We start from the raw sequence: 11,626 nt of genomic DNA, 5'->3' as shown, positions 1-11,626 counted from the left end.
GATTGATTAATCAATGACTATTATACACATGTTAAAGCAATTTATATGTAAAACTTGTGCTAGTAAAACATTAAAGCATAGGTCAGGGTGTATGCTCAACAATATTATTCAGGTGAACCACTGCATCCTTTTGGCAGCACGTGTTGACAACTTATAATGAAGACACATTATAGCTACAAATTAAATGTGACTCTGCTTTATCATGGTCATAGCTTTAACAAATATGTTAATTCTGCCTGTAAAAAGTATTTCATACAGTATTTTCTTTACTTAAACTGTGATACAGTATGTGTTGGTTTTATCGTTGGGAGTGATTCATCTTTCACAACATAGACAATCTTTACTTTATCTGGACTCAGGTGCAAAGGACTGTGGGGGTGCAGTTGTTACCCACAAACACTACATAAAATAAACAGCTAATAACTGCCTGATTATATTCCTACAAAAAACATTGTTATGTAAACAAATAATTAAACAAAATAGAAACTAATACGAATATAAAAAGGCAAACATCACACAACGAAAAATAAAACGGCAAGATCAACATTTTATTTCAAGACCATATCTCACAAATTATTGGCTTTTTGTTGAAAATACAACCACAACCATAAAGGGGTTAATATCAGTAATAATGACATACAATGAATGGAGCTATAGCCAAAAAAAAATCAAAAAAAAAATCAAGTCACATTTATTTTTTTTACACAAGGTACTCAAAAACGAGTAAATTAATTTCTGCGAAATCAAACCAATCACTTGAATTTAATTTTATAACAGTATAAAAAAAATATAAGGCTTCACAGCTATATGTAAAAGTTTCAAGAGTCGAATAACAATGAAAACTCAAAAAAGTACAGATGGTGGAAGAAAAATCTTCAGGGCGACTGTGAGGAGGGAAGTTTGACACAGAGGTTACAGTCTGTCGAGGAATGCACGTAACAGAAAGTTGAGAGGCCAGAGTAAAAACTACGTAACGGTACATTCAAAGCTTTGGCAATTATGGCAAAACAAAAATGAAATCTTGACCAACTGTGAAATGGCATTGAGAAAAGTTATAAAAATATCATGACATAATTTAGACATTTTAATCTCCCCAGCCCAGTCACACACTCACTAAAGAGCTGACGTGAACTTTAAATTTCATTTCCAGAAGTAAGAAAACCTCGTTCAGAAATCACATTTGTAACAAAGCAAATGATTAAGAAAATGCAGCGGAGTCCATGGTGGAGTTGAAGGGCCGTGGCTAGTTCAGACAGAGGACCAAACTGCTTCAGACAGCAGCGATGACAGCTAAAAACATTAAAAACATCATTTAAAAAAAAGAAGTTGGTGGATATTACTGATATGGACAAAATCAAATGATGATGATGATGAAGTACCTGCGCTACTGTAGTTTTTTCAGTGTCAGTAAATTAATTGCTTGGCTTTTAAAATAAGGTGCTGTAGTGGAAGCCAATTAGCCTAAAAAGAATATGAAACGCACTTCATTTTTTTAGGAGACAGATAAAAGAAATGCTAAATGAGAGATTGCATTGAGTTACAGAAGCTGTTGGAATAGAGATGAGCTCAGACGTAATGTCAGGACTTCTCTTCTCTACACTTTCTGTCTTTTTGTTCTTATACCTGCCTGGAACGCCCTGGTGGTTGCAGCGCATGCCACATAATCTCAATGTCCCTGGTTTGGCTCCAGTTGGGACCATCGTCATACCCCCCCCCCCCCCCTCTATCTCTCTGCTTGTTTCCTGCCTACTTATCTACCATATCCTAATATATATAATAACCGAGGCTAAAGAGTGAGTACCTTCTATTAAAAAAAATCTCCCCAACATTTGTTTCAATCCCCCCCCCCCTCCAAGTTCAACTGCAGTCCCCATTAACTGAGGGATGTGACTCATGTGTCACAGTAAAAACTGACAAACATTACATTCAGGGTCCAAAATTGAATTTTTGGCTCATCTGACAACGGCAAGTAAACTGAGAAAGTTTAACTAGCCAAACATATTTTTACCGGCCATAAAGCTGCATCATGCATTTATTTGACTAAAAATAGATAGAAATAGAATTTTTTTTTAAGTACGCAAACTCACCTTTAGCATCACTTCAAAAGAGACAATTAATAGATAACATTGATTTTACAACTTTTATTTATGACTTTTTCAATTTAAAAAAGAAATCCAACAATATCAATTCATTATTTTAGATCATTCTTTTCCAGTGCCTCACACACACAGAAATATGAATGTAGGAGCAGAAACTGAACCCAACATACAGTACATTCTGAGTATAAACTTTGTTTTAACCTCGCTCATATTCAGCTCCTACACCTTATCATCAGACGTGCCTGTGTAGCTCATGGTCTCAAAACCCTGCTCACTACATTTCATAAAATTAGGCCTGACCTTTCTCCCAGTAGCAGTGCTTTTTTGTGTTCACAGAACGCTGTATTTGTGCACGTTGGCAGTGGAATATATTAAAATTACCACAGAATTGTTCCTTATGTCAACAGAGCTGTGTGTATGTTATTTTACCGGGAGCTTTTGACACCAGAAAGGCTCTGGAGGCCCAGATAGCTGTAATTGTAATAAACGTCAGTGACTGAAATGCCCAGGACAGAAAATGAATTGCTTGTACCATCTCCCTTACTGCTGGATTTTATTGCACTTGTGGCAGCGAGCAGTTGTAGTCGTCTCAAGTAAAGTAAAACCTTAAAGTCCATTTCCTCCTGTCCACTGTTTGTGTGGAGATCAATCCCAGACAGAGAGAAGAGGAGACAGACGGAGAAGGAAAAAACTCCCATTCTTTCCCCAACTATCTCCCAGTGTGTACGGTTTGTGTTCATCATGATTATTATCTAGATTATAATGTTAAGTTTCAGCTGTGGCGTTCATCATTTGGCAGCGGTACTGCGCCGCTGGTGAAAGCGTATAGGGGGGGGAAACACTAAAGCACATAACAAAAACAGCGATGTAAACCTGGAAACCTGTGATTTCAAATTAGTTACGAGCCACCTGCCTGGTGACCCTAATTTTTTTTCTCTCTTTTTATTTTGCCAAACCCAAAATCCACCCGCATTTGGCGCTTGGTGGGTGTTAATTTTGGACCCTGACTACATTTGAAAACTAAAACTGGAACAATCAAGTCTAAAATACTACTCTACATGCCAGTTCTAATTAAAGATTTTATGTCGGCTTACACAGATGATGACAGAAATAAAGTTAGTCAGGAAAAACGCAAAAAAGATCTGCTGAATATCTAGCCTACCCAACTGACAAAATGTTAAAAACATGTCGTTCATTGACAAGATTGTATTCTATGTTTTAAACAGCAATTAAAAGTCAAGCCTGGTTACTAACTTCAAAACTTCCATCCTGTTCGATGAGCGTTTCTTCAGTATTTTCTCCATCCTGCACCGGCACTGTCTCTACAACCTGCTCCACCTCCTCTACTACCGACTCTTCTTCATACACCACCCCAGCAGCAGCAGATGAATCATCAGGTTGTGAGTCGTCTGGGGTGGTGTTGTCGGGTTGCGTTTCATTCTTAGCTTTATTTTTGTTGACTGAACCTTTAGGACGCCCCCTTTTCCGTGCTGGGCCATCCTCAGTTTTCGGAGTGCTTCGGGGACGGCCCCTTTTTCTTGGGGGTCCATCACTTGGGATGCGTGCTGAGGATGGACTTGTAGGTAAACTCTTGCGTAAGTGAGCACCTTTCTTAGACTCTGACTTGCGGGGCCGACCACGGCTTCGGCGGGGCGGGGATGGGGCTCCCTCTGGAGGATCAACACGGGCGTACTTCCTCGGCCTTCCCAGCGGCTTCCACACTTTGGGCTTTTTCAGCTCGTCTGGTGACGGCAAAGGGTACTTCCTTGGCCTTCCCCTTTTAGCTGGTTGTTTTCTTGGCCGACCGCGCTTCCCTCTTTTTATGGGGAGGACTGCTTCTGATTTTGCAGTTGAGACATGTTCTCGCCGTGGGCGTCCTACCTTACCCTGCACTTTATATGTAGCTGGTTTCTTGTTTAAAGAGCCTTTCGGTCGACCTCTTCCTCTTTTGGCTGACTGGGAGACACCTGAGACCTGTTTTTGTTGTTTAATATTTTTTCTTGGCCTTCCTCTCCCTCTCCGAGGCGTCTTTGAGATTCCATTTGACACATCCTGCTGGCCCCCTGAGAGCCGGGATTTCTTATTGAGAGAGCCCTTCGGTCGACCCCTTTTCCTAGGTGTTGCAGAACTGCCTTCTTCAGTGGTTTCTGACTTGCGCTTTATGGTTCCTTTAGGACGACCCCTTCCCCTTTTTGGCGTATCAGTACCACCATTCGGTAAATCTGTGGCAGCAACCTTTTCGAGGGTGCTTTTGTTGAGGGACCCTAATGGCCTGCCTCTTTTCCTAGGAACATGGTCTTCATTACTGGCCAGTTTCTTGGACCCCCTCGGGCTTTCTTGACCACTACCAGTTTGCACAGAATTATCTGCCTGACCGTCTGCTGATCCTTGCTGCACTGTGTTTGTTGAGAGTCTTGGACGCCCTCTACCCCTGTGGGGTGCTGTTGACTCTCCATTGGAAATACCTGAAACCAGCTCCATTAAGTTTACGTCTGTAACACAAACCTGCAGCTTCTTAGAACCTTTCGGCCTCCCCGTTCCTCTTTTAGCTGGACTACTGTTGGACATGTCTACACTGGACTCTCCCTTGCTCGCTGCATCATCTTCTTCTTTTTCAGCAATTTTCACTTCTTTTTCCATTGTGCTGCCTTCAGCTTGGACTGTTTGGGTTGGATCTGCACCTGTAAAATTACACAATGTCGAATGAATACTTTTCAAATCACAAATAAATGTATACAAGAAAGTAAAGCTGAAACAGTTACAGCAGCTACTTCTTGCCACACAGGCCAATGATAACAAACTATACTGTGAAATCTAGTGAGTATTTTTACAACAATGCCTTAAAACCCTTCAGTTACACTTTGGTTCGCCATTTGTTTTACTAAAAATTAAATTTTTTAAATATTTGATTCATAAAAAGAAGTATAGTTTACTTTCATCATTTCATTTGTTAAAATAAAGCCCTTAATATCACTACAAACAACCAAACTATGGATATAATGTGACTACACCACTGTGTGTGCTATCTGTACACAACAGAGCTTTTACTATGTAAACAGGAGCCGCTTACAGGGGAAGGGGAGTTGTGGGTTGGGGGGGGGGGGCTTCTGGGGAAGACTGATTTGTGTTGTTTTACCAGCGCAAGGCCCGCAGTGTTACGGAAAGGGTAAATGGAGGGTCTAAAAGGAGAAGCTTAGAACATCGTACAGGAAAAGCAGCAGAGAAATTTAAAAGGGGAAATTTTAAATACCAGATTAAAACCTGAATTTTTTTAATCAATTTTGAAACTCAGCTGCTCATTTTTCTTTTTAAAACTGCATTTTCAAATAATTTTTGAAATTCCAATATTTATTTAGGAGATCATTTATACATTTTTGAATTATTAATTTATTGACAGTTTTGTGTTTTTGTTAATTCCTTTATAATTTGAACTATTTTTTATGGGTTGATATTTAATTTGTAGATTCAATTTATAGTATTTTTATGGCCCCATATATTAAATAATAGATTACTTTGTAGGTTAGTATATTCACTTATGATTTAATTAATTATTAAAATGTACAATTAGTTTTATTACTATTTCTGTGACACTTGTGGTCCTTCATAGTATCTTACCATTAAAAAAATCCTCTGAATGTTTGTGGTTTGATTTTCCACACAATTATAAAATTAGCCCTCAAATGTAATAATATTTTACTCCAACTGGACCTTATTTCATTGTCACACAACACACCCACACAGCCCCTTTTATTGTTTTACGCAGGGCTGTTTTCAGGCTGAATGCAGCTGTGGAGTTCCTGAATGTTGCTGAACCAGAAAAAGTAAAAAACAAAACAAAAAACAGAATGTTGACCAACGTGCTTCACGTTCTGTCGCCATCCTAGGAAACAATAACCTGACACACAGACCCCTCCAAAATTTGAGACTTCCGATGTGAACAGCGAGGCTCCAATATCTGCATCCAATCTGAGCATCTTACTCCTCTTACCTACACCCATAGACTGTATATAAAATGGACGTAACATCCGTAACGTAGCGACACTGCTGCTTGGAAGAGAATAGTTTCGGATATGGGCAGCGGCATCTTGAAAATTTCCGGTAAAAAAAACAAACACGGATTCTACTTATATGGGCATCAGGAGGAGCATTTATGTGAACCCGTGAACCAATCAACCTGTCAATCACGACGTAGCCACGCCCTAATGCATACCCTGCTTTATCGTCAAATATAAAATCAGGGAGGCCAGAATTTTACAAATGAACATCATACTGCATTGAAGAAGGCTTTAAACTAGTGATTGAGACCATAAACACATTTTGAAAATGTTTTCTGAGTTTATAAATCAAGTGAGAAGTTGGTGAATTCTCCATTGACTTGTATAGAGACGGAAGTCCTTTTGACACCGAAACGGTCGCCCCCTGGTGGCCTTTTGATAGAATGCAGGTTTAGGTTACTTCCGCGTTTGCATCATTTCAGAGGACCAGAACTCCCCGCCTGCCTACACCTCACCTTCAAAGGCAATGTGTCTGGATGACAACATTTACGTGACATGGACAAACTCAGCCACGGAAAGCATTAGAGCCTTTTCAAACTCTGAATTAAACACTAATTTGTCTGAACGTCAAGTCAATCTCTCAACGTGCCATCGTCAGGACTGTTGCTAGCCTGTGATGCTCACGTCTCTCTCTGACAGAATCCGTCAATATACCGACGATTAGTTGTTATACCAGAGAGAAATGTTTTTTTACTAAAGCCCGGAGAGCTCAAGAAAAGAAACATGTCCGATATTTGCCGATATTTATTTATTTATTTTTTTAAACATATGCAGCATTTGATGTATATTTGTTCCTTTACCTAATTCAAGTTTTATATAAACTTACGTTTTTAAAAAATCAACAATACCACAATAACCTTTATTGTCAAATGGTAAATATCATGCCTTCATTACATATCTTTGTTTCAAGTGTTTTGAAGGGATCATGGCAAAAAAAATATTGTATATATTCTTTACATATAAAATGATCAGATAATACATCGATATCAGAATTTTTTTTACTCCTTAATATCGGCATCGGCCACAAAAATCCAGAATTGGTCGGGCTCTAGTGTTAATCTTCATAAACTGGTGACCACGTCACAGCGACCAGATCGCTTGTGCACAGTGAAAGATACTTAAGTGGATTTGGGAAGAAAAGATCATTTTCCATCTGAAATGCCTACGGTGTGCAAGTGTGAACATGCACTACGGCTAAGAGTCCTCGTTTGGGGGTCTGAAAATATGGTTGCACATACACGTAGAAAACTGGATACAGTGTCAAAGGTGGGGCTCGTTCATTTCTACGACGCCAAAAAGAGCCACTTCCTGCTGTAAAAAGAAATGACCACCTATGGAACATACACATTACAGACCGCTGACTTTAGGATTCGCCCCCCAGATAACGGTAACTTAAAACGATTCAACTTTGCGGCTCTTCTTGTTGTGACGCTTATAAAAACAAATAATCAACCGATTTACAGACGTCTCTGTAATAGTAACTAGTGTCACGTGATGTTGTAATTACACAGTTTGGCCTCTAGCCTCAGTGTTGTTTATATGTATGAAACTCTCTTTATGGTCTCAAATTTTTGGGCTGCACGTGGACGTCATCAAAGGGGGCCGTGCGTGGACCCTCGTTGACATGGGCGGATGACGACATTTACGTCACGCGGGGTCTTGCAGCCACGCTACGCGGAAAGTATGAAATGGCCTCGAGCCAAATAAAGAAAAATAAAACACTTAAAATCACAAAAAAGCGACCTTAATGTTACACCAAAACCTACAAAAGCACTGATAAATAAATCACCGGGACAATAAGCTGCGTTCTTAAAATATTAGAAACAATATCCCGGCGGCTTCACTAATTATAAAATAATTTTATAACAAATATTTATTGTTATAACGACAGGAAGCGAGCAATAATGTGCATATTTAACGCTGCATGCATGATGCTAAAATAAAAAATAATATGTGTAAAAATTATGTGTAAACGCCGTGCTTTCTGAACTGAGCCGAGGATCAGTAGATTTGCTCCATTAGGGCCATAAACAATCGGTGATGGAACAGCAGATTGTTTTCCAGGTAATAGTCAGCTGCAAAATGGACGGCGACGGAAAGAGTAGCTACAGGAAGACAACTAATGAACACTTCAACCAACAGGGTGTTTATCCTACCTTAAAAATATTCTCTAGAAGATTTTAGCTTAATTTTCCACCAAATATTGACTGTTTTTTTTTACAGCCCACACGCTGAAAGCTTCGAGGTGAGTCCGCGTCTGTTGTTGCTGTGATGGCGGTTTAAATTTGCTACCGCTTCCGGGCTTCACAATTTTAAGAGGCTCCGGCGGAAACGAGAGCAGCAGAGTTTCAGTTCCGCCCCGATAATTCCGCCTCAGCGTCCTTAATTCATCCACACCTCTCTCAAAGCAGGGACTTATATGGTAGTTAGTGATATAAGAAACCAAGCTGCTTTCTGATCTGAAGCACTTAATCTATGTGGAAAAATTTACACTGAGGTGGTTTATTATTTTAAAGCGTTCGGTGGTCAAAATAGCGACACCCGCAGGACAGATGCTGGTATTCCACTTGTGTGGCTGAATTAAATCTGAGACTGAGATAAAACAGTCCGATTAAAATAGGTTTGTGCTGCTTTCATAGACAGATAGATAGATTAATGTTATGTTGTTCAATATAGTCAGTATTATTATAATTGATCACATTTAAACAGTCTGCAGCTCTCTTTAGATCGTGGAAGCTGAGAAGCATATATTTAAAATCAGATTTTATTTTTTATTTTTAAATAATGGAGCCTCTATCTGGATGTAATAGCCTAATAATAATAATAATAATAATAATAACAACAACACATTTTATTTGTAATGCACTTTACATTTTAAGTAAATCTAAGGCAAAAGGTAAAAGCATCAATATAAAAGACATTAAAAAAAAAACTAACATAAAACATCATAAAAATAAGAGCATAAAAGCAGCAACCAATCAAATTAATTAAAAATCAAAGGTTCTGGTAAAAATAGATGTTTTAAGTCCTTTTTAAAACTCTCAGCAGTCTGTGGTGCTCTCAATCATGAAAGTTAAAACGATGGGCGAGACCTTGATTACTTGGATTTTAGGATGTGAATGTGGATGAATCATGATACTTACATTCATAAAATAGATGTTTAGTTGTTTCTTCCTCAGTTTTACAAAATTCACATTTATTATCAATATGTAGCCTACAAATCTCACAACAAAATGATGCACAATTTTGTAATGTAGCTTTCAATTTTTTGGGAATAAGAAATTTATATGGGAGGAACCATGCCTCCCTCCACCTTTCCCTCCCTCCCATCAAATGTCATGGGATTTTTGGTGTTGACTCAGCTGCTACAAGGTAACATCACTTTTAATTTAAACCCTAATCTGCAATGACACTTTTATCCCCCAAAAAGATATCCAACCAAATAAACTTAAACCTTACATCCAAATCTTTTAGAGGCCCATGATGTCGGCACCGTTTCAGCCACAGAAATGTCTGTGGCTGAAACAACACTCCCTAAAAGCACCTCGATAACGCTCCAGTAATATCGGACATTACAGTTGGATTACACAATCATGAATGGCCTAACAAACGGTGGTTAATGTTTGTAATGTTGTAAATATAATATCTGCAGTACCCCTGAGGGGTTGGGCCCCTCTAAAGGTTCACCAGACAAATCTGAGGAGTCTTGAGATGATTAATGGGAGAGGAAAGAAGAAAAACAAAGCTCAGATACACAAATCTGTTTTCAGTTTTTGGACTTATCTTTGATTTTTACTGAAATATTGAATCATTTGAACATTTATTGAAATGAAACCATGTGAGAAGTTTAGAGGGAAAAATCACTATTTGTTGCAGCTGTTAACAACTCATAGACATCTGAAATGTGACCCCGACTACACACTGCTTTTTGTAAGATGTTAAAAGTCAAAAAGGTTGGAAACCACTGTTTTCATCTTTAACAATATGTTGAATTTTAAAAGCTTGTTATATTATCCATTGGGTAAAATCTTCATCTGAGCTGAGCTGAACTAAAGCTCTCTGATAAATGTAGTAGAAAGTACAATATTTCCCTCTGAACTGTAGTGAAGTGGACGTATAAAGTAGCATCAAATGGAAATACTCAAGTAAAGTACCTCAAAATTGTACTACAGTACAGTACATATATATATATATATATATATATATATATATATATATATATATATATATATATATATATATAAATGTACTTAATTATTTTTCACCACTGAACACAAAATTGGAAAATTTCCATAAGAATATCAATCATTCCACAAAAATAGGCCTACGTAATTAAGAGTATGTGATTGAATTATAAGATAAACTTAATTTATCATCATGTTACAGCAGCAAAAGTTAAACAGATTAATAGTATCGGTCTAACTTTAATGATAAAGCCAAATAAAATAAAAAAACATTATATACACCAGCATTATGAGTGTGATTGTGCAAAACTCATCAGTCCTGTTTCACATGTGGTTTGTCAGCATCAGTTTTAGCTGGATTTAGTTGCACTGTCTCGGCTCCCTCTTGTCTTTACTGTGCCTCTCCACAGAGGGGAACCATATTGACGCTGGAAGAAAGGACGAGAGGGCGAAAAAAGGCCACAGAAAAGGCAAATTAGAGAGAGAGAGAGAGAGAGAGAGAGAGGCAGATTATGTTGCAGAGGGTCGTTGGATAAGGGGGTGGAGTATGAGGTAAGGGCGAGAGTGATGAGGTCAGCATCAATAAGAAGAATGTGAGAGCAGAGAAAGAAATATGCAAATTGTTTTTGAATGTGTGTGAGAGGAGGAGAGAGAAGCTGTCAGTTCAAAAAGAGGCCGATAGAGTCTGAGAGAAAATGACAGACGTGGCCAGAGGAAAGGAAAGGAGCGTTTGAGAAAGACAACCCCTGAGAGACTGCACGCTGAACCCACTGCCCCGTCTCAACCCGCTGCTCCCCACCTCCTCCTCCCTCCCTGTGTGCTTTGCCATGGTTACCAGACAGGGCTCCCAATGCAGCCAGTTAATGTGTTTTTCAGCGGCAGGAGCGAGCTGGGTACTAATGTGTCTCAGTCTGTCTCTCGCACAATCAATGTCAACTGTCCTGGGATGCACAAACACACAGAGGGCTGAGAGCCAGGGAACACTGAGCCGGCCTGGCTGCATGTCACTTTCATTTATTCACCTACTGGCTCTGATTGTTTGTTAAAGCATCACAAACATGTGAGATAATATGACAGTGAGCGTGGGAGCCTTAATATCACATGTTGATCTTTATTTTATGTTAAAATCCTGAAAATGTATGTTAGGCTGCTGAACTTAAGACCTGTAAAAGCGTCTCAAATGTTTTACTGCATTGACCTTTTAGTGTTTAATTCGGTAACTTTATTCATCCCCAGTGGGGCAACTGAAAAGTTTACATAGCTGAACAAACACACACACACACACACA

The 11,626-nt window shown here is 38.8% G+C and overlaps 1 protein-coding gene across 1 annotated transcript; it reads right to left on the bottom strand.

The window, feature by feature from the left end:
- Positions 1-527: 527 nt before the first annotated feature.
- LOC133996585 (serine/arginine repetitive matrix protein 1-like) lies at positions 528-8,425 on the bottom strand. Its single transcript, XM_062436190.1, has 3 exons — positions 8,311-8,425; positions 3,354-4,780; positions 528-1,290 (listed from the first exon to the last, which is right to left on the bottom strand). The coding sequence occupies exons 2-3, from the start codon at positions 4,737-4,739 to the stop codon at positions 1,249-1,251; spliced, it is 1,428 nt and encodes a 475-aa protein (XP_062292174.1). The 5' UTR covers positions 4,740-4,780; positions 8,311-8,425; the 3' UTR covers positions 528-1,248.
- Positions 8,426-11,626: the final 3,201 nt, after the last annotated feature.

Source organism: Scomber scombrus, chromosome 16 (assembly GCF_963691925.1).
Source record: "Scomber scombrus chromosome 16, fScoSco1.1, whole genome shotgun sequence".
Classification (NCBI taxonomy): Eukaryota; Metazoa; Chordata; class Actinopteri; order Scombriformes; family Scombridae; genus Scomber; species Scomber scombrus.
The sequence above is the reverse complement of the archived record's forward strand: the minus strand, read 5'-3'. Positions and strand labels throughout refer to the sequence as shown.

Bases quoted from the DNA above. Each gene is read 5' to 3' on its own strand.
- LOC133996585 (XM_062436190.1), bottom strand. From the start codon at position 4,739: ATGGAAAAAGAAGTGAAAATTGCTGAAAAAGAAGAAGATGATGCAGCG. The intron at 1,291-3,353 runs GTTAGTAACCAG...TAATGTTTTTAG, and splicing joins AACAGGATGGAAGTTTTGAA to CTGTCATCGCTGCTGTCTGA.